Source organism: Centruroides vittatus, unplaced genomic scaffold, assembly GCF_030686945.1.
Source record: "Centruroides vittatus isolate TY-2023 unplaced genomic scaffold, ASM3068694v2 contig_941, whole genome shotgun sequence".
Lineage (NCBI taxonomy): Eukaryota > Metazoa > Arthropoda > Arachnida > Scorpiones > Buthidae > Centruroides > Centruroides vittatus.
In genome coordinates, this window is record NW_027122625.1 from 2,532,853 (window position 1) to 2,557,933 (window position 25,081).

Consider the following 25,081-nt stretch of genomic DNA (forward strand, 5'->3'; position numbering starts at 1 on the left):
CAAAATAAAACAATAAAGATAATTAAAATTATAGCAATAGCAACAGAAAATTCAGGATATAAACTGTATAGTGTATTATTAATCTTGTATATACATATTAAAAAAACAAGTTGGTTTGGTTTGATGGGATATGGCAATGAAATACACAGATGATCTGCCAGGGGATACCTCCCAGAAAGACTTCCTGTGGGAAACTGGCCGCTAATTAGGTGTTAGATATTGAAGAAGACCTAAAAAATGTCTGTTAGTCAGGTGCTAAGCCACAACCAATTACCAGTGTTCAGGGATTTTATCCACTTGACCACTAATGGGCCAAAAAACAAGTTGGACACTATTAAATTACAAAAGAAAATTCATACTATTAAATATATTTTATTTAATGTTTTAGAAAGTAATGCACTATATTAATTATTATAATGTCAACAATTTATCAAGACCAATTATACTAGTAGAGTAAAATACATCTGAACTTATTTCAAATGTATTCCTCACCTGCAATATTCCGAAAACGTAAGAACATAACATTTATCCTCGATACAGGCTACACTATTAACATCTCTGTGTTTAGATGCAAATATTTCGTCTTCGCTATGGTAATATTTCCTTCCTTGTTCCGTGTGTTCCGGTCGATAATACCACAACAAACTCATCATCATTTCATCTGAAATAAAGTGTTTTGGGTATCATTTTTCAGTTGGCAAGTTGCGAGTCAAACACTGATAATCATCAGATAAAAGATTATTTTTGAAAAAGCTTAAGCTTTCCAATCCTACCATCATATGGATTGTCCCACAATGACACAATCTTTGCCACAAAAGGCAAATCCGTTTTCCGAGGTCCCGATTTCAGTAAAACGCAATCTCTAACTCTGATGGTATCTCCTTCAATATGTTGCATTGCACGATAACATTTCCTCATTAAAGGCGGGTCATCATTCTGAAAAAGTCAGTTTTTGTTATGCATAATAATTTAATTTAAGCATCAACATAAATAATTAAGGAAAGATACAATTTATATACTTTTCTATGCAATAAAGCAAAACTCTTTTTTTTTCTGAATTAACAGTGCTTGTTGAGAATTGTATATGGAAAAAATTTATCATTTGTGTTCAATAACAAACTTTTATTATCCTTTTTTCCTCTTTAAATATTATTTTTAAAATCACAGATAATGAATTATGTATTTTGACTCAAAGTTTATTTTAAGGAGAATGGACTTGCTTAATATCTCAATTTATGAAAATCAAGAATAATTTTATATAAATGAGAAAGTTTCTTAACAGATTATAGTTTTCATTTCAATACACGCAATTAAAAAGCTGTCGGACTGATTTATAAGTATGTTAGGAACTTTAGAAATTTAAAAATTGTTTTACAAAAAATATGCCTTTTTTACATATTTTCAGATCCAGGTAAATAGGACTATTGAAAACAATTTGGTATTTTAACTTTATTGATAACTAACTCTATAGCCAGCAACACAACCGCTTTCAGTACAGTATAATAATATCTGTATTGTACTGTGTTCCTAAGATCAAAACACACATCTAAGAATAGTTCCCAACAAAAAAAATACAGGTAAAGATTTGTGTGTTGAAAAAATGAGTACTTATGATTAAAATAATGTTTGTTAAATGTTATGCATTTTGAACACTCTTTTGTTATAAATATGAGTACAAGAATATTTCCATAGAGAAATAATACATCATTACAAAATACTGAGTGTGGTCTTTTCATTTAGTCTGTCTGTGGAAAAAATCAACTTTGTATTAACCAATGAGCATCAGCCATTGATTGCTTAGTTGTAGCAAGTTACTTCCAATTTCTTCATTTGTTAAACACTGCCATTATAAACAGTGTTATGGAAGCTTCAAGTTCTGGTATTGGCATACAAGGAAGTTTGCTACAGTTGTTAAATGCATGATTCGTTACAATTTTTTTTATAGCATGCATTAACGCAATTAATGGAAAAGTTGTTCTGCCACCTAGTGACAGGTAATGTGTGAATTTTATTTTTTAACATATTAAGTGAAAAAGTACTGATTGGTTTAAATGAAGCAATGTCATCATGCATGATATTGCTCTCCATGTTCTCCCAAGACAGTTCATTATAATGAGGTTTAAATGTAAATTTACTTTGGAGTAATTAAGTGCTGTTTAAAGTAAAATGTAATATAAATTCTAAATCTTTATGGATATCTCACAATTCTTAAATATTTTTTTGCATCAAATCTGCATAAAGAATTAGTCTAATATTTATTTTTAAATAACATTGCTAGACCAAATATGTTAGACTCCAACCAAATGCTGCATTCTAGTTTATATCAGGTTAGATATGGCTAAATACTAAATAATTATGCAACCAATTTGCCACTAAAGGGAAGTGTTAGGCACCATCTCTTATTAAATTTAATAGTTATAATATTTAATTAATTAATTTAGAACCAATGGAAGAAAAAATTGGCCAGGAGCGGGACTCAAACCCATAACTCCTGCTTACCGTGCAGATGCGTTGCCAGTTGCACTATCCAGACCTCCAGTCCAATCTCCTCTTCCAGCATATATAAGCTAATGTTATAACCATTGATGGTTATTACAATGTTATTTTGCTTTGAGTGGTTCTAAATTATTTAAATTAATTAAATATTATAATTATTAAATTTAATAAGAGATGGTGTCTAATGCTTTCCTCTAGTGGCAAATTGGTTGCATAATTTATTTAGTATTTAGCTATATCTAGCCCAATAAATTAGACTCCAACCAAATGTCAAATTAAAAATAGAATTCAGTAATTTGGATTCAAAACTTCCATCTGTTTGTTTTGTACAATTTGTTCTGACAAATTACAACCTAAATTAATGTTAAAACCTCAACGTGTTTTCTTTCTAAATAAAAAAATGACTCCAAATTTATGAAACTTACACACACACACACACATATATATATATATATATATATATATATGAATATAATAGAACCCTATTTATTTGGCCCAAATGGAACTGCGCTCGATCCGGAAAATTTATTAATGACATAAATAAAACATACATCTAAACCATGTTATTTTATTTATTGCACATTATATATACTTTACAACAACATTTATAGTATAAAGCAAAAGAAATATCTATATACAGTAGAGAGGTTGTGGCCGAAATTTTCATTGTGAAAATGTGAACGTCGGACACTCAGCACATCCTTCCTGTAAGCCTAGAAGTTTGACAATGGTGATTTGGAACGTCAGTGGAATCATACTTAATGTTCCAAATACCATTGTCAAGAAGGTGCCGCCGAATGTCCAATGTTCATGTTTTCGTGATGAAAATGTCAGCCGCAACCATTCTATCAGCTGGTAAAGTATATGTACTGTACATAAGTTTCCTGACCATTTGTGTGGGGTAGAACTTTTCTTTGACCTTTTCAAGGTCAACTGGTAATTTGGTTTCCCTACGGAGTGCTAAGCCTAAAGACTAATTGTGATATACCCATACTGTATTTATTTTTGTTACCAGATCCTCATTTATAAAGTCACAAGTGTTCAAAATTGACATTGAGCAAAGGAAAAATCGTATTCTTACAGCTGCAACATTATACTCATGCAAGTATGTACTACTAACAAAGTTAGCTCTGAGTTTTTCCACGTGTCTATCTGATTGAACAGAAAGTTCTTGCACTTTTTGGAACTTTCTAGAATAACTTTTTTCTGGAACATTCTAGAATATTCCATGGTAGTATACAAACAGGTTGGGGTACTGTACATGCTATAAGAAAATATCAAATCCAGTCTTCTCACTCCACCATGACCGACCAACATCCGCTAACCAAAGCGCAAGTTCGCTTGCTCCTCGTTTATGACTATCATTCCAACAAAAAAGCAGCCAATTCTATCACTGACATCAATGCTGCGTTAAGCCTGGACACTGTCGCCAGAAGAACTGCATATGATTGGTATGAATGCTTCAAAAGTGGAGATCCCTAACCAGTGCTGGCCCGAGCAAACCCAGCGCCCTAGGCTGATGACTTTGACATCGCCCCATTTAAAAAAAAAATTTGCAACAATATAAAACACCAATGTAAAATAGAGTATCTAATTTTTATTCAAATATGTAATAAAACAGCACAGTAAATGTTTTTTGATCACAATCCTGCATTTTTTCATTATTGTAATTTATGCATGTACTTTCGCCATGTCTCCCCCTGAATTCAAGCACTCTAGGCCATTGCCTACTTCGCCTATATAAATGGGCCGGCCCCGACCCAAGAAGATCACGCTCTCTGTCTTCTGGGATTCTAAAGGAATCATCATGTTCGAGTTGCTGCCGCAAAATACAACCATCAACTCAACTTTCTATTGTGAACAACGTGACGTCTGTGGCAGAAACCCGCCTGGAACACAAGAACCCCATCCTGCTACATGACAATGCACAGCCACATATGCAGACCCGCCAGAAGCTATTGGACCTGAACTGGGAGGTCTTCCCCCACCCGCCGTATAGCCCTGACATTGCACCTTCTGATTACCACCTGTTTGCCATGCTCGACTGTCACCTGGCTGGCAAGGAGTTCAACAATGAAGCCAACTTGGAGGCCAGCCTGACCAACTTCTTCGAGTCACAGCTGCCAGAGTTTTATCGAGATGGCATCCATTCCTTGCATAAGTGTTGGCTGGAAGTGGTCAACAACAATTGTGATTACATTGATGATTGAAGTCAATTCTGTACATAAAATTTTCTTGGCTAAATAAAATGCATCCAAAAGTGCGAGAACTTTCTGTTCAATCAGATAACTTCCTTTTCCTGGATAAACAAGGTTCCACTGTAATAATCAAAACTGTAATACAAAAAAGCAATGATGTTTTTTAATATAATATCAATAAGTTAAATGTAATAGTCTGAAAACATGTTACATTCATGTTAAAGCTTATTTAAATCAATATATACATTAAAACGGGTGTCATAAGTTATACCCTGTCCTTATTTTCTGATCTATGTGGTTTATGCCCATGCGTATTTCTATTGACTTTAATTATAAAAACTTTTAAATGGAGTAGTCCAAAAAAAAGATGCAAACTTTGTTCCTAATGGTCAACTTATCATCCCAACAATATAAACTGATCCTGAAATGCATCTATAGTTCCAGTCATTCTCTGACTGTGTTAAACAAGCCATATACAATGTAAAGGTTGCAATGGCTATAGCCTCTTGTGATTTGAGCATAAGATTCTGGTCAAGTGTGAGAAGTACTACAATGCCCATTTTCACTCAGTAACATACAGGGTGCATAGGAAAGTCCCTTTAACCTGAAAATTCTTGCAAATGGAGAGAGCTACAGCTATGCAAGTGAGGTAACGGAATAGTAAAGCAACTATGCCCGACCTAATGCAAACGACAGCAGCACCCCTAGTGGCAAAATTTAGAAGATAGGCAGTGCAAATCAAAAATGAAAACAGATAGAGCAAACTTTCCAATTAAAAAGTTTTAGAGCATCGATTAATTAGTACGAAACGATATGTGGTTCACACAGATAAGATAAATTGTCGCATGTATACTCAAAAGTGTCCAAAAGCGATGCATACCATTTTGTGTGACGTTTGAAAGGAATAGCCATAGGTATGAAGAAATACGCACAATTTATTGCATAGAATACGTACTTCTGTCAATACAGTTTGATAACATCACACAAAAAACAATGGAAAGGCAAACTGTCACACAGTGATAACAAGTTTCGAACATACTCGACATTAACTTGTTATCACTGTGTGACAGTTTGCCTTTCCATTGTTTTTTGTAAGATTTAATGATAAATAATAAAAAATAATAATATAATTCAAAATTTTAAAAAATTTACCATTTTACAATCAATCTGTAAGGAGATGCAATAATCTGCTGGAAAATCAGGAATTTATCATCAATTGATTTTTCTAGTTTAATAAAACCATGTACTGATTCAAGAAAAATCAATTGATGTTAAAGCATACACCACAAAGCTAATGTGTATTTACTTTGTTGATGTTTTTCAATAGAAAAATTGTGAGATATTAGTATTAGTTAGCAGAGTTTATAAATTTCTTTTGATAAGATAAGCAAAATAATATATAGTTGACAAAACTGTATAGCCAAGGATATTTTTTGGTTAAATTATAATGCCATGGTTAGTAATCTGTTGCATTCCCAGTGCTGCATTATATTAAAATTCTTTGCTAAAATTCTGATTAAGATACTATCTGTGTGAAGATTTAATAATCTAATAGAAGATTTAATAAAGATCTAATTTTTAGATAGAAGAATGTAGTTCATATTTAACAACCTAAACTTGAAAACAATTTCTAATTCATTATTAATGAAATTAACTTCTATTACTGTCTAGAATTTATGTTAATTATGATCACATGGCATTTAATATCTATTCAATACTGTCTATAGATGTATTTAGTAGTCCAAATGCAACCAAATCAGGTATGGTAACATTTCAGGATATGCAAAAAACATTTCTGTAAAACAAACTAAAACAATTAGCACTAAAATTGACCATTATGACACTTTGGCACCACAAACACAAAAAAAAAAAAAAAAAAAAGAGCAGTTTTCTTTGTCAGCTGATGTAACTGCTGGTTTTGGCTAATCTTACATAGCTAATAATGCACAAACTTTTTTAGTATACTGTGCCATAGTACACACCTAACCACTATGACACTACACCTGCATTACCGGAGCACGTAACATTATTCATTTACTGTTTAACAATAGATTTGGTACGTCTTAATGATTTGTGAATTGATAGGTTAGTTTCCTTGAACTGTGTAATCATTCTCCTGAGAGCTGGGAATCAATATATAATTAATTAAAATATTTTAAAACATTATAATAATCTGGTTGTTTTCAAAAAAAAAAATTATTAAAAATGACAAAAAATTATAAATGATATAAATATTTTTTGTAGATATTATTATAAAACTTCTATTCGGCTATTTAATCCAGACATTTCAAATTTTCCATGTGGAGAACAAGTTTTGTTTGAATTCAAGTCAACACAAAACTCCACCCATTAATGTTGAAGAGAGTTTTGAAATAAAAATAATTTTCCTTTTAAGAAAAGTTGGAACCGTGGATCTGTCACAAAGACTGGTTCAGTAGGCAACAATGATACAAAGTAAACAATGTTTCATTTTTAAAATATAATATACTGTTTTTTACAGCTACTGCCATAATAATAATAATAATTTTTCTATCCCAAATTTCTCTGAGACAACTTTAATTTCTTGCAAACCTTATTTGCACAACTGGACATTTACCACAACTGAATTTTACCATCTGTGATACTTTTTAGGAGTATGTTCCATACTCCTACTAAAAACTATCACAGATGGTAAAATTAAGTTTTCTAATGTTCTTGTTCCACTTATATTTTTCATCCAGTAATTGCTAGTGAATTCCCACCTATATATCTTGTAACATAGCCATATATAATTAGCAGATACTATTCAATAAATCTTAAAATTGATTTATTTGCATAGAACCTGAATTATGAAGAATAAAATAGACGCACTTCTATAAACAATAATTAATTTTCCTATTTATTTCATACACAGAAATAAAACATCTCTTATAACTATCATTACTTCTTAATCGCAAAAACATATTTGAATTTACCTCAGAAAACGAGAAATAAGATATGTAAATTGAGTTTGAAATGATAGTTCTCTTTAATAATGCCTGTTATAGAATGGCCATAATGATAGTATAAATACAAAATGGTCCACTTCAGATCAGAACTGGTTTTATTATTAATGACATTCTTCTAACATGTCTGAAAAAATCTGGATAATAATAATAGTAATCATAGTAAACAATAATTTTGCTGAGTATCTGGAAAGTTATAGAAAAAGTAAATAAAAAGTTTATTTTTTCCAGCCTAAAAAGTATATTTATCATTGTTAAAATCCTGAAAGGATAAACTACCAGATTAAAAAATTTTTTATTTCATTTATTTTGTACAAGATATAGAAAAATAAATATTTAAATGTTTTCTAATATATTCTTTTTCAGGTTTTTAAAAATTTCTTAATGTTGATTCATTTAAAAACTTCCATCCTCAGACTTCCAAATGCAAAAATAGTTAAAGTTTCTTGATGAGTGAAAGGTCAATATTTTTTGTCTTGAAAAGTCCAATTATTAAGCTAGAATTTAAACATTAACCAATACAATTAGTTAGTTTGATTCATTTTTAAAAATAAAAACATTTTCTCATTAAATAGTAACTATATATATAATTTAAATTGAACTGTGAAGACAAATTAATTGTTTTTTTTCCAAAAAAATCACAAACTATGCTTAATATAATGTAATATGTTACATCTCTGTAATATTCATCTACCTTTATAAATCTTACCATAATTATATAATTTGTTACATTAAATATGCCAACTTTTAAACTTGTTGTTTTGAATTCTTAAGCACTATGTAATAAGCTAATAATGTCATGATAAAACTCCTGCGATTGATATCAGGAATAAGGATATCTTTAGAAAACATGAGAACCCTTTCTGCATCAATTTATCATATTTAAATAAATTTTTTGCACCCTGGTTTAAACTTCCTACTTATTTCTTTATATCCTAAAGTATTAATAATGCATTTCAAATCAGCAATTAGTACCAACAAATATTTTAATACTTATGGAGTTTAGGAGACTAACTTTTTACTGTAATGAAATGGAATATATCAGACTTTTGATTTCAAACATAAAAGGAAACAGTCCATAGTAGAAAAAATTAACCCAAAGTGAATGGTATAGTACTTTGTCATGGAGTCAGATATGTATCATTCTGACATCTCTAAAATAAATTCCTAATTTTGTTTATGCTACCCATAAAATACATTTAGCTGTAACCCTATATTTTAAATCGTTTAATAAATATACTATAGTTTCTTCCGGATAAAGAACATAACCACTTTACTGTAAGATCTACATGTACCCTCTGCAATAACAAGATCAGCCAATTCATAGCATTACAATGACTTTCCATTCTGCTGATTGTTGTTAGAATCAAATTCCAAAAAAAGTAAAATTTTAAGGAATATGGTCTTTATGGCTATGATTCTGGCAACAAACTAATTCTTTTTACATAAATGTATAATAATTACAGGGTTCCTACTCAAATTTTTGTTTTGAATTCCCTGACTTTCCCTGATTTTCCCTGACCAACTTTGTCCAAATTCCCTGACCCTCACATTTCTTACGGTATGGAATATCGACATAATAAAACAGCATTTTATTTACTGCGAACATTGAGTATATCTATCCCTCTTTTTGCCTAGTTGTATGTTTCAAAGACTGCCACATTAAAAAAATACAGTATGCATACATCCTGTAGAAAAATGTATGATAGAATCCACAACTTCAATGTAATGAAAAAATAAGCAATTTACAAATGAAACATGAGCTTTTTATTTTATCATTATTTATCAATATTATTTGTATGTAAATCTAGTAAATACAAGATAGCATAAAATCAACAAACAGTATTCTTTGATATACAAATAGTACTGTACTGTACTTAAAATGAACTCTTGACTTAGAAACACATAATTTTAAAATCTTTCAACAAAAAGAGTAACGTTTTTTAAACAGCAACATAATTTTAACAAAAAGTTAAATTTAAAAATTTTCAAATAAAGCATTTGTTCCCTCATAAAAAAATCGATTATGTAAAAAAAGAAATAGTTTTCTTTTGTCAACCACATTATTTCAAAATGGCGTAAAAATAGATTGTATATAAAGAGGGATAGGTGTAAGTTTTTACTATAGCTTCTCTAACAAATCCACTAAATCTAGCAAAAAATTAGCTGAATTGGCAACTCATTAAAAGAAAAAAAATGTTTCGTTGCCGCCATTTTGATTTTGGTTTCGGTGTAAAGGCCAGAGTTTTAATAATTATTTTTAATAATTTTTATTTATTATTTAATTTCGCATTAAATTTTGTCTTTGCATAAAATTTTCTTAAGAATGCAGACAAAATTTATCTATTTTAACCCTTAATTACAAATCTTATAATTATTGCAAATCATATCACAAACCATCTTTCTCACTTTTATAGCAAATTTTAATAAATGAACTAATGTTTTCAGCAATCTTAAATAGCCTTCCTCAGGTTTAACATAATTTCAAACGTCAATTAGAACATAAGATTTGAAACTTCACGTTTCACTTGTGAGATATGATGACTCTTTCCCTTTGGGAAAATAAAGGGGATAAAGTTAATTCTCCCAACGTCAGGAAAGTCGAGGGACTAATAAGTTGTGGGAAACATGGTACAGACGGACGAAGACACCTCTTTACCATTTAACCCGTTCTATTGTAAAAATATGCTTACAATATAGCTAAAGTTGTCTTCGTTTCTTGTCTTAAGTTCATAGTGGTGGTAGTGGAATCCGGAGCAATGTTCAGTGAACAATCCGGAAAGGAAAGTTCATTTGATTTCTGTTTGATGTCTAGCACTAACATATATCACTCATGTTTTTCCTGAGTTAGAAAAGTCCTCCTTTTGAAAGGCAACTGTTAATTTGTGGAAGGAAAAGGTAGCCCTCAATCGTTTCCTGGACTGGTTTCGGACCATCACCCACGCTTTATGATGGGGATCTAATGGATTCTCTGATTTACTTACGTCAATCGAAGAATCCGAGTTCACAGAAGTATTCATTGTCTTTTCAAACAATGGAAAATCCAACTCCAATCCAAATGATCGATCTTGAGAGCTGCACTGTCTTGACTATTTCTCAAGTTTCTATAAAAAAATTTTTACTCATTCCTTTTTTTTCATCTAATAATTTAATTTTTTTACGTTTTTCTATTTTAGTGAGACTTGTATTTCTATGACGTCATAGTATTACGAAAATTAGGATTCTTAAAATGTATAGAATTTAAATAAAATAAAATAAATGCACTCAAACCTGTTTTTGTGTGGTGGATAAGGACCACATAAAAGAAAACGCATAAAAAAACGCACGAGTAGCTATAAAAAATAGTTTTCGCAACACAAAAAGTATTTTTTTATGCGGTGAATAGGGACCGCATAAAAAAAGTCTCACGTGAAAAATAACTCAAAATCGTACGAAATAACTAGGAATTGCTTCTTTAACTCCTTGGGCCTTTTTCTGCAATCCCTAATGGGGGAAAAAATCCTCTAAGAAGTTTATTTTTTATATTAATTATTTCCACTTAAATACGAATCTAACATTAAAAAAATTTGCCGGGAAATAATTCCTGCGAAATAAACACCCTCCCAAAAAGTGGTTTTACAGAAAAACTATATAAAAAGTTAAAAGTAATTGTTAAAAAATACTTTTATTTGATAAATATAGCTGCAGGAAGTGTTATTCTTTCATTTAACAAGGCGTGAAATTTCACACCTGCAGTCTACATTTAACACAATATTTCTGATTTTTATGCTATTAAAATACCAGGGGACCGAAAAAAAGGTAAGAGAAAAAAATTTTACTTAATAAAAAATGAAAAAACTTGATGTCATAGAAAACATCCAATAGAGTTTTAAAAAATTTTACAGAAGTCAATTATGTTCCAATTTGATTGAAATTTTCATATACCGCACAAAAACAGGTTTGAGTGTACAGAAATAAACTTTAAACGAAATTACAATTATATGTTAATAAAATATAGAAGTTCAGCGCATAGAATCGTAACTACAAATCTCTTTCTTTTGCAACATAACTATAAAAATTGTTTTGTTGTTGTTTCGCACAAAAGATAATCAAATTTATTTTAATTTTTTAGTAATTTAATTAATTTTTTAAAAATTTACCAGCTTTTTAAATTTATAATTAATTATAAGCGAGTTAACATTGGTTAAACTATCGGATTACCTAGATGATTTTCAAAACGATAACTACAGTATATCTATTACAAGTATGATGCCTAAATTTGCCAAAATCAGTGGATATTTGTTACCCAACATTATTTCTGTTAAACTAATTATTAAACTATGTATCGAAGTTGCGGAAATTAATGGAAGAGGGGGAAAAATACGCTTGCAGTACAGTTCTTTTCGAGGAAAGTTGTTACAACAAATGTAAAAAACTACTAGTCGGCACCAGCATTTTACTGTAAATGTCGGGTAGCTATTTATAATTTTTTATGTTGTGTATTAATGTTTTAAACGTGAAAAACAATTAAATCACGGGTTTTTACTGATCTATTTAGCTATTTTGAAGTGAACAATCTAATAAATTACTATTTCAAGTTTTAAAAGTTTGTTAACTAATTTTTAATTAGATATTTTTTATTCTAATTAACAAATTCATCTTTTTATAATCGCTAAATTATTAAAATTAAAAATTAAACACTATTACATAATAGTAGTTTATCCTGTTATTAATCCACAACTGTAAAATTATATGGCTTTAGAACGGTGAAAAAGAGCCATTTCAGATTCAAAACGGATTCTAGTATATTTTCTTATTAAAGATTACAGCATTACTTCTTGCCGTTTGCAGATGGCTACGCTTAGTCAGCCATATTCAGCAAACGAAATCAACAAGGCAGTTAAGGAGACAAATTCCCTGACTTTTTGACAATTTTCGACAAATTCCCTGACTTTCCATGACTTTTTCCAAAACTAATGAAAATCCCTGACTTTCCCTGATTTTCCCTGACTTTCCAGGTGCGTAGGAACCCTGTAATTAGCAAAATACAGTGGGTGATCGATTAACGAACAATTCATTCCACGACTTTGTTCACTATCCGAATTGTTCATTAACTGATTATTGATTTACCATAGGTTTTTATGGGAATTTGATTAATTCGTTCTGGAGACCCCCCAAAAAGTAAAAAAAATATATACTTTCTTACTATGTTTATTTATATGTAATAATAAAAATAAAATGCGTGACTGTGTATGTATTAGTCGTGTTTTTTCTGTTTGTGGGGGTTAAAGAATCTGTCTAATGTCATTTGCTTTTCTATCTTCTTCAGAAGTAATTAATAGCATTGTAATTGTAGAGATCCCTAAGCCTGTTAACCTCAACCTGATTTGGATGCCATTCTAAGACTGCTGTTCTGACATCCTCCCACTTCTTCAAAAGACCTTTAATAGCAGATATTGGCATTAATCCTCTTTTTCAGAAGAAAACATATTTTACCGAGTTTCTTGGTGTTCTTCATTTCTCAGATGTGATTTTTGTTACTCCTTTAGCTGCTTTAGTCTTCTTGATTACACTGTATCTTTCTTAGATAAGATTGAACTGCGGCCTACTGTAGACCTGTATAAGCCATACTGCCCAGCAACATCAGACATCATCTGTCCACTCTCTATCTTTGCTATTATACTCTCACCTTTCGAAAAGAAAAACCTACGCAAAACTTAACAAGTGCCCACCCAACAGTCGCGCGAATATTATAAAAGAATTGTTTCTGTCAGAACAACAAAAGGCTGGAATTACAAGGGAGAATTTCAAAGTTTGGAGGAATACTATCCGATCAGTAAATACTGGGTTCAGCGTCGATGTCTACGTCTCCTGAACTCCAAAAAGTCTCGAATTATTGCCTGAAGACAAGGGAAGACCAATCGGTATTCATTATTTTACGTTGCTCATCTTGTATTTGTTCTGTGAGTTCATTATCCAAAAATAAAAATCTTTTGCGAAAGTGTTCCTTATCTGATTTGTTCATTAACCAATCACCCACTATATTAAAATTTGATTACAAGAATGTAATGGAAAAAAATAAAATTTGCAACAGCATGATGTACTAAATTTCATTATCAATCCATATTCATTCTTGGCAGCAACATATTGGTTTTGTTCCTTCTCCTATGGTAATACTATATTAGAGATGAGAATTTAGCTGGCTGATGATACTTTCTTAATCAAAACAAACCTTATGACACTAACACACTTGTGAGAACCCAGACTAAATAAAATTATTCAAAATATTGAGAGAACTGTAGCTAATACATGTCAAATTTCATATTTGAGAGAGTTTCCTCTTACAAATTCTCAGCATCAGAAATGATGCTTTTCCGCAACCTTTTAATTTCCTACCCGTATTTCGCTGTTCTAATATACAAATGAATGGTCGATTCGGGCAATCTTTGCCAGTGCTACATATATCACCAATGCAGTTAATACACATATATCTGTTGATATATGGAAAAGTTAAATACATTTAAGTTTTCCATATATAAACAGATATATTCCCTACACTGAGCGAAGATATCCCTTATTTCTCTCTCAGATAACGAACTGTCCAAACCAAAGACGAACTCTCCAGGATTTGGAACATTCCGACCGGATGGGTCCAAATGATTTCTTTTCAACAAACATCAATCCAATAACATAGAGAGTTTACAATAGACTGCATGTTGGTCTCCTCTCATGTAAAGTCTCTCTTGTCATCAACGTCCTATTGCTAACGTCAGAATGTATATCCTCTATCAAATTTTGTTTAACTTGTTTCTGAGTGATTTTCTTCTGCCACGCTGTCTCTTAACCTCCTCCGTTCCAAATCTGACTGCTTGCGCAAACCAATAACCTAAATAAACAGCCATCGTGGCTTTGTGTCAATTGGAAAAGACACAGAGGTGTCATTCTGATGAGGCGACGACGACTTACTGCAGTCACATACTTAAAATGGTATCAAAGTGCACATGCATTTATATTATTAAAAATATATTCGCTTCCTAAAAATTTTCAATTAAGTTGTTATTTAAGATTTAAATCAATTTACATATTAAAAATTATGACAAAAATTTCTTCTAATCAAACTATAGAATATCATCTATTATGTTAAAATTTTTGATGTTCATAAAATTTCTACACTTAAATGTTCTTAAAGGTTCTGCATGTAATGTAATTTTAATCTTTTTGAAAACTGAAGCAAGATAGAAATCATAATTGACTAATCAAGGATATAACATGCTACGTAGACTGAAAAGAGCAACTTAATCTAACATCATGTTATTGAGTCGAAATTAGAACTTGGTCAACAAATTGTTACAGGAAACTAGAAATTCTGCCTTTCTCACCAGTTCCTTTATCATTAATCAATTGCACTGTGCATAAATGTTCTAAAAGCATTTCTCTGAGTTTTCATTATCTTTATCATTGTTTAAAATTTAAAATTATGTAGTAGACTCTCAATAACTCAAAGTGAAAGGGACACAGAAGGTGAGTTAAATAAAATGACAGTTTCCATAACTCAAAAGTTTTTTTAACAAGATCATAAATATCAAAATACAAACAATAAAATATATTAAATTTATGAGGAAAAAAGCCTGTTTATGAGTTTGCCTTCAATGATTCATTATTTCTTGCTTAACAATGCAATCAACTGTCTTGAAAGTATCTTGTTTTATGAATGATGTAGTTTCTAGAAAGTTCCTTAAAAGCTTTTTGAGTTTCCCTACGTGTAGAGAAGCAGAATATTTGTTATTGAAAAGATTTGATCTTTAATCTTCATCACAGTTATCTTTATTTCAATAAATAGCTAGCTCATTTACAAAATCTTTCACTGAGTGACCTTTTCATTACTCATTGGGTCAATCTCACTACACCAGTCTTCTTTGATATAGTCAATGAATTCTGCCAAATCATCAGGCTATTAAAAAGCTAATTTAATAACTGCCTATCTCTAGACTAATTAAGCTACCATCTGGTGTTAACTTTAATTTAGAAATTTCCAAAAGAAAAGAATCAACTCAGAATCTTCCAAAAATTATAATTATAAAAATTAACTCGATTGTGATTTAACCACCTACCTCTAGAAAATTTATTACATTACCCTTTTAATAACCTCATAATTTGGCAGATTATCTGGTTGTAATTGATTAAAAAAAATCAGGTTATAAAAGTGGATTCTGATGAAAATTCAGATTTATTTGAAGCACTGATAAATTGTTGATCAAAACACTGTCTTGTAAAGCAAGTTCCATAAAGCACCATCCAATGACTAATGTAATAAATATAATTTAAAATAAGTTTTCTGTATCTAGAAATTTACATTATTTAAAGCAACATCAAAAATAGTAAATTATAATGAAATTTATGCATAATTTAAAGTTTTGAATGATTCTGTGATCTAAAGATTGAACTGTTGTAGCTTGCAGAGTAGAAATTAACAAATGTGCACTGCATTGTTGATAAAAAATTTTCCTGCTTTCACAGTAACCTTATGGATGTTTGACTGGCTGATGATAATATCCACTCTTCCTTATCTGTGTCATATTGTAGAGGTTATGTCTTGGCACCATGGAAAAACTTTAAAGATTTTCCCCAATAACAAAAAAAATTTTTGACAGGTAATGAAATTGTTAAGTGTTAATTTTTTTTTTTTTTGTGAAATTTTAAATACAATATATTAAAAATGTCTTCACTCCTCAAGAACATAACTGCATTGAGAATGCCATCAGGGCTACAGTTCTGTACAAATTCTGGTAAACTTTTCAACTACTATGCACAATCCTCCTCTTGCACTTCTGAACATCCACCAGTTTTATTGTAAAACTACTCCATGCTTCTTCTTAAATTTGTCCAACTACGCATGCTTGTTTTGAATCTGGTACATCTAAACTGTTGTTCAGCTTTTTCTCTACAAAGTTTTCTATTAACAGGAATATTCTCATCTTTACATCGTACAAACCAATTCAATGCACATTTTTCAGCATTTATTCATTGTTCATTGAAGCTTTCCAAAATATTCTCCTTGTTCTTCAGAAAATACTTAAATTGTGAAACTATTTGGCATATCATTCTAACTTTTTTCTTTCTTTCACAGTCTTTGACAGATATCTTCTCTGCTATCAAAAATTCTTGTTTTCTCATTTGCCATTTCTATCTACTTTAATCAGTTTATTGGCCTTTTTTTTCAATTGGCTAATAGTAATAATTTAATAATAAACAATGCTTTTAGCCCACGACTATAAATTAGATAGAGTTAAATAACCTAAATAAATAGGATTTAACAATTTGGAGGATTTATCACACCAAGGCCGACAGAAAGGAGGACTAATCTTTTACAACAAAGTTAGTCTTTAATAATCACATTCAAATTTAGGTAAGGATGCATTTCGGGTACAAGGATCTTATCAGCTTACAAACATATGGCGACCAACATAATAATTAATAACACTAATAGTTAGCCAATATAAAGGGATATCTAAAATATACAGTGTACTGTATTTACAATTTTTAATGTAACCCATATACTACAGAACTAAAACTATCAAGCATAAAATTTTAATACAATGACAATGTGATATATCATATTTTCTCCTACTGGTCCCAAATAAGACATTTACTGGTGGATAAGCCCTCCAAATAGATAGAGTTTACTAAATTTGATAAATCCTATTTATTAAGGTTATTTATAATGTAATTCAAACTTTACAGTAAAATTTATATAGCATCAATGTTTACTTCAAAAAAAAAAAAGACACACATTGCCCAGTTAAATTTATGAGTTTGTCTATAACTGTTTTCAGATGTTTTTATTTTTAGATTGTTATATTTTTAAATTTTGAAAATGATTTTGTAGCACTAAGACTTGATTGGCCAATTTGTGTTTAAAAATAAGATTGTTAATTTAAGCACAAAACATTGTTAAAATTTTGTATTTGTCATTATGCTGTTAGAGAGATTAATTTCCTTGAGCAGTTAGGTGAAAGTTTACGTAAAATCTCACTTTAAGTGAAACATTTATCACCTATGGATGATTATGTGAAAGTTATGTCCATTTCAGAACAGCAAAATGGATGCTTGATCACATTAAATGTTTTCACCATAAGTATTCAATCCAATAGCAGACAAGATAACAATTTATAATTTTTCTGAAACTTTTTCACAATAATATATGAATTACAGACCAACTGTATAAAAATTGATTTTTTTTTTTTCTATAGTCTCAATAAGATTTTCATCACAGTTCCATAAATTTTAAACAAAACACACATCCCATTGGCTGTTGGTTCATGACATCTATCTATAAGTGGTCCTATCTGCTGAAAAGTAGGAATGAGTTCTACTCATTCTGTTCCAGAATTTCTACATCCATAAATGGGTCGTTGTTGGGCAATGGTCTGTACAAATCTGTTTTGCTGGATGAAATTGTATAGTGAAAAATAGCCTTTAGGGGCCATCCATAAATTACGTAAGGGCGATTTCGGTCATTCTAGACACCCACCCACCCACCCGTGTAAGCAACCATGATATTTTCTTTGATCCCCCCCTCCCTTCCCTATCTTACGTAATATTTAGGCATAATTTTATAGAAATATTTTAACAAAAATAAATTTTTTAATGAAACCCTAAAAACTTTAGGTCCAAAATATATAATTATTAATTAGTTAATTAATATGTACTATTATTTATAAAAGGCTATGTGAACAAATTTAAAAATATAAAAATTTAATGAATTCGAATGAACAATTTATTTTAAGAACTTTATTTTTTAATTATTAACAATCTTTTTATCATCATCATTAATCAACATCATAATATTCATTTTCACAAAAGGATGAAAAATACTTTGACAGAATGACTAGCATGTGTAAACAGAAACATCATACAAAATAAAACGAGAGAGAATAGAAACAACATTCTGTTGCCATATTAATTACATCTTGGCTAAGGCCAAGAAAATAAACTACACACTGCTACAATGTGCTAGGTGCACCGGGGGACTAAATCATAAAGCTTATAAAACTCTATATAATGGGGCAATACAACCAATGCTACTTTATGCGACTTCTAGCTGGGGTCATGTAACTAGTAAAAATTCAGTAGCAAGTAAATTACTCTCTCTTCAAGGACAGTTTGCCATCAGAATTTCAAAGTGCTGCAGAACTGTTTCTACTAATGCCTCTCTGATTCTAGCAGAGCTCCTTCCTTTGCCACTATGTATTGTAGAAAAGGTTCTAAACTACTACATCAGAACTACAAACATCAAGACTCACAACAGTCTCTACTCCTATCTACAGCTGTTCAAATGCTACCATATTGCAATTACCCTATCTCTGATCATCACCCTGTAAACAAGGTTATACCCAGGGTACATTTGGTGTCATCTGCTTCCTCCATAGATAACCATGCAGATATTAATATCTACACAGATGAGCCTTCAAGTCAGCTCAAGTATCTGTATCTTCTTCCAAACTGTGAGATTTTGTCCAAAATATGTTAGAAGGTACAGATACCTCCACATATCAAGCTAAAGAAGATGCTGTCTATCAACATTTACAGTGATTCTTAGTCTGTCCTAAAAGCTCTATTAAATCCCAATTGCAATAGCAATAAAAATGCATATATCCAGCACCATATTAAAAATCTTGTAAATAAGATAATTTTTATGTTTGTTCGTGGCCATACTGGCATCCTAGGAAATGAAAAAGCCGACTTTGAGACTAAGTCAGCTGCAAAGACTACTCTCATATCCCTCTCTCACGCAGCAGCCTTAAAAATTATATTTATTACAATGTTATGCAAAAGTGGAATCAACAATAGTTGAGCAGTAAAACTGGTAGAATAACTTTAGAAGACTTTATTTTCCTAGTGTTGAATGCAGGTTCTCATCACCACTTAGAGATTTAACATTTACTACTGCTCAACTACTTACAGAGCATGTATAACCGGACAGAAACTGCCTCTTGCTTTTGCTCTACAGAAAACCTAGACACCGTCGACCGTATGATCTATTATTGTCCAATTTACGATCAAGATAGACATATTCTGAAATTAGAAATCTTTATGCTTGGTTTCAGGTGGCCATATCCATTCGATAAGCTTGTTCAGAAGCCACTGTTTGATGCTTTTTACAATTATGTTCAAAAAATATGGAAGACAAGACTATTTATAATTTCTAGTTTTACATTTTAGTTTTCACTAAAAACCGAATACTAATTTATGTTTACTTTGTATCATGTATTTTGGTTTATGTATTCTTAGTGTTATACACCCATCGGAGTAATGCACTTATTCAAATAAAAAATTTTAAAAAAAACGAGAGACAACTACATGGCCTTTCTCCCATGATAAAAAATGTGTCTGCTAGTGTTATTATTCTATTATGTCACAATTGATGGCGTTAGTACAACGAGCGTTCTTAATAGAAACCGCCAAATTGAAAACTCTACCATTCAACGAGATCAAAAAATAAGAATATTACGTAAGACGAGATCTATCACCCCCCCTACCTGAGTAAGAAATCATAAGAAATCTTTAACCCCCACCCACCCCAAAATACCTTACGTAATTTATGAACGGCCCCTTATAATATTATGGTCTTAAAAGAAAAATGTCTCACTGAATCACCCACAGGTGATTTACTGTATGATGATTTATGGTACTAATCTACAACTGTTTTATGATATTGTTGAACCCCTTGAAAATGCAAAATCACACCATAAACTATTGCATGTCAAATTTTGTATGTATTAAATTTCGAATTAATGAAATGTGATCAAAAACTACTTCAAAAACAATGTATTGAGTCTATGACAGTAAGGACAAAAAAGATTAGAGTTAAGGAATTTCAACTTATTAAGAGTCTACCGCATAATTTATACAAAATACCAATTCAATATTATACATAATTGTTTTGTAAGAATAACAAAATATTAAATATTCATTTTTATTTATTGTTATGTGTTATTTCATTATGAAGAAAAAAAAATTACTTACATTGTAATATATCAGCTTTTCAAATGGCTCTCCTATCCAGGACCAACCATTAGAGAACTGTTTATTGTCAGATTTCTTTGGAAACACAAGACGGGGAATTGATACAAACAGTTTCTTCTGTGGAACTTTTGATGTAATCACTTCTCCATTTTTTGATTTAGGTAAAGGATTTTCATTTTTACTTGATTCTTCACTCTCATTTTCTGTTGATTCATTCATTGTTATAACAGCCGAATTTTCTTTTCCTGAAATAGTATTTGAACTTAATTGCTGTGTTGATTTTAATTTACAAAAAATATCATTTGAAACAGGTTTGGAAGTAACAACTGATTCATATTTTTCCTGGTCTACATTTATATTAATTGGATAAGCTGGGAGCGACTGCTTCAAATGATGTCGAAGTTTCAACAATCTTGCTCTTCTCTGAACAGAATTAATAATTTGGTGCTTGCTGGATTTATCAGATTTATTATTAAAACTATTGCTGCATTGTTTATTTTCGTTATCACTTACTTTTTCACATGGAGTTGGGTCAGGTTTTTGTAAAGGCTTTTTTGACGATTTTTCATTTATTAATACAATATTACTTTTAATATCATTATTTGAAGATACTGATTTTGAAATATGAACAGAGGGAATGAAAATAGAAGTATTATTACTAACACTGGATTCTTCTGTTCTTGTTTCCTGAAGTCGCTTTTCTAATTTCTTTTTAGACGTGCTTGATGAAATCTGTTGTCGAGGATTACTGTTACACATATTAGATAGTTTTTCATCTTGTGTATTGATTTTGGTTTCGGGTGGTGTTACAGGTTCAGATTTTGGTACCGTAGTCGGTAATGGAGATATAGTCGAAACAGAATGAGTTGCATTTCTTTCTTTTTGAGACGATTTAAGCGATGAAGCAATTCTGTAATTAGATGCTGAATATTCCGGGCAGAACCGACTTCCGTGCTGAGAATATAAATGGCTCTGATGCGATTGATTCTGTGTATGATTTGGACAATAATTTATCATAGGAAGACCATGACTGGAATATGGTTGATGATGAACTGATGAAGGTGGTTGACTAGATGTTTGATTAACTTGATGATGAGATATTTGATATGAAGAATTATTTCCTATATTGTTCTGAGGATAATGGGGTGGTTGAGGTGGTGGAGGTGGAGGAGGATGAACCTCAATTGAACAATGAGAATTTTGATGGGGTGGAGGAGGACCTGATGAAGACAATGAATGATGTGAGAGGCACTGATCAGGATAGGATGCATGAGAATTTTGAGGAGGATGCAAATGATGATGCTGGGGATGGTATGGTACAGGTTTATGGATGAGACAAGGATCATGAATAGGCTGAATTAAAGGTCCTGCTGGTTGATAATAACCTAAATACAAGAAAGAAAAGAAAAAATTATTTTTACATTTATAAAAGTAACATTCATATATAATCAAAAACAATACACCTAATCAAACTAAACAAAAAAAAATTTATTATTGTAATCAATTATTTTTATTAATAATTTAAAATTTTTCACTAAAATGTCCAGATATGGTAAATATAATGGGATAAATTATATAGTATAACCAGTATCAAACTGACAGATAATAATCTGAAGGTTAACTAGTAATTATAATTTATTAAGTTTTTATATCTAAACAACTATTGAATAAGTATCTTAAAAATCTAAATCCTTTGTTAAAAACACAGACATATTCATCTGTCATTGCAATCTTTTTCAAAAACTATCAAACACACAATGCTTTGCCTTTAATTTGCATCTATTTAAAATGTAACATATTAGTTAATAAGGCACCGACTAAAATAAATCAATGAGAAAAAAATTGTAGTTTTTGGTGTTAATATTGTCTTTATTTCATAATACATATTTGTTTTTAAACTTAAGAGATGATATTACAAACACTTTCAATGATGATACTCATCATCATGTACTGTACATCAGGTTCATAGATGTTGATTTTTGTGTGTAATAAGCTAACAAGTACTGGATTATAATCGGGTTATTATATTACAATTATTTTAAATTAATTACTAAATATTTTGTCACTAGAGGGAGGCATTATATATCATCTCTTATTAGATTTGATAATTATAATTAAATTAAATAATTTAGAAAATCTTGTTAGATCTCCTCTTCCAGATATATTTAAACATGAGCTAACCATTCAGCATCCACATCCTGTAAACACATTACCTCATGTTTAAATGTACCAGGAAGAGGAAATCAGACTGGAGGCTTGGGTAGCATAACTGGCAATGCATTTGCATAGTAAGCGGCAGTTGCGAGTTTGAATCCCACTCCAGGCAGATTCTTTTCTTCCAGAATTTTCTAAATCATTTAAATGATGTTAATTATTAAATCTAATAAGAGATGGCAACTAACACCTCCCTCTAGTGACAAATTATTTAGTAATTAATTTAAAATAATCATAATATAAAAACCCAATATAATCTGGTAGTTGTAAGCTTATTATGTATCATCTTTGGATAAAAACAGAAATAGGAACCACTATCTATTTATTCTCCATACCTTTCCTTTCCATTATGGAACCATACAAATAATAGTTCCATAATGGAGAATATATTAATCTATTGATCTCTCCTGTTTATTTTCTGTATGTCAATTCATAATAATTTATATTATTAGCAAATGGAGGAATTTGGTGCACTCAAATTATTTTTTCTTTTTTTAAAGGGAAAAAAGTATGCATGACCTGTCAAAGCTAAAATGTGATATGTATGAACTGATTGCACCATTTTGGTTTTTTTTTTTACCCTCTTTTGTCACACCAGTCCAATTTTTATCCTCATTTATAGTATCAAATCCAGTTTATCCCTTTACATAAAAATAATTAATTATAATTTATAAACAAAAGTGCCACCTATTAAGTAATAGTCATTGCTAGAGCTGAAGATGTGGCCATCTAGCAATCATTTATATAAAACAACTGTAAATGGCCATTACAGTTGCATGAAATAGTAGGAAGATGTAGAACAAAGTATGCTACTTGGATCTCTCTGAAAATTCTAGGTAGATGTGATCTGTAAATCAGCATTTTTCCTTGCACACTTATATGTAAAGAGACTCTTGCTTAAAATTCATGGTTATTCATTTTTGGTCATGATAGAATTCTTTCTTATCTTTCTCATGTATGTGTTTTAATACTGCTTTCCAGTTGAATTTTAAATTGTGCATGTGGCACCATCTGTTATATTTTATTTTAAAGAACTTGTTATATTTAACTATTATAAAATGGCAAAAAGCTTAAAACCCATCTCTACTCTCAAAATTATGAAAAATTGTAAATGCTAATAACAAGTAAATTCATCATTAAGTCTGAGCCTACTTGAGATACACACAACCCTCATTATCTCCCCACCCCCTCAACCTTTAATCACCAAAAATTAATGGCATCAATCTTCCTACAAAATTTCAGAAATTTTCAACAAAAAGCAGAAGTTTTTAAGCTACAAAGAGGGTAAATAAAATCATCCCCCACACATACATACTAATATCCATACACACAGAAAGAAACCCCCAAATTTTTTTGCATTTCTCGATGTTTTGAGATCCCAGAGTCCAAAAATGAAAAATCTTGGGGGGTCATTTTTTGACCGATTGCTGTACTTTCCCTCTGTTTTATATGTAAGCTGGAAAGAGATAAGTGTTCATAACAATATTTATTAACAATCATTTTTACAGAACAATGCTAACTACAAAAGGTAAAAACTAATAAAGGAATATAAAAAGGAATTTGTATTCATAAATGGGCAGGTTATGATATGCAGTATTCCGTGACTGTAATTTTACAATCAATGAAACGTCATAAAGACAAAAACATGAATAACAAGAATCTAAAAACTGACTAAGCCCTTCATCCAGGCAGAGATCCCTCTTAGAAAGCTACACAACCTAGCTGGAAAGAAGCACCTGGAACAGTACATTCAAAGAACAATGCAACATGAGAGAACTTAAAGAAAAGTATATGTTGCTAAAATCTACAGTTCAACAATTAAAATTAAAACAATTAGTGATTCACCTATAATCATTTTACTGGATGAAATATATTAGATATCTAAATTGATCTGTACTTATGTTTGTTTTTCTATTAAGAGGAGACACTAATTCTACAGTCATTTAATACTATTTGTTCAGAGATATTAATGATGTTGTGGCCAAAGTTTTCAATGTGAAAATGTGAACATTGGACATTCAATGCTGCCATCCTGTAAGCCTAGAAGTTTGACAATGGCATTTGGAATGTTGGTGGAATTATGCTTGACATTCCAAATGCCATTGTCAAACTTCTAGGCTTACAGGATGGCAGCACTGAATGTCTGATGTTCACGTTTTCACGTTGAAAACTTTGGCCGCAACC

At 30.7% G+C, this 25,081-nt stretch overlaps 1 protein-coding gene and 1 long non-coding RNA gene across 3 annotated transcripts in view; one reads left to right on the forward strand and one right to left on the reverse strand.

Moving 5' to 3' along the window:
• Positions 1 to 25,081, forward strand: part of LOC136984992 (uncharacterized) — a 278,551-nt gene that overhangs the window by 69,126 nt on the left and 184,344 nt on the right. The gene's annotated exons all lie outside the window — the stretch shown is intronic.
• LOC136984977 (uncharacterized) overlaps positions 1 to 25,081 on the reverse strand; it is a 95,479-nt gene that overhangs the window by 1,434 nt on the left and 68,964 nt on the right. For both annotated transcript variants that reach the window (XM_067282135.1, XM_067282136.1), the window contains exons 3-5: positions 20,684 to 22,068; positions 774 to 936; positions 493 to 661 (exon numbers count right to left, since the gene is read on the reverse strand). In XM_067282135.1, coding sequence (XP_067138236.1) covers positions 493 to 661; positions 774 to 936; positions 20,684 to 22,068 — 1,717 coding nt within the window. The remainder of the gene's footprint in view (positions 1 to 492; positions 662 to 773; positions 937 to 20,683; positions 22,069 to 25,081) is intronic.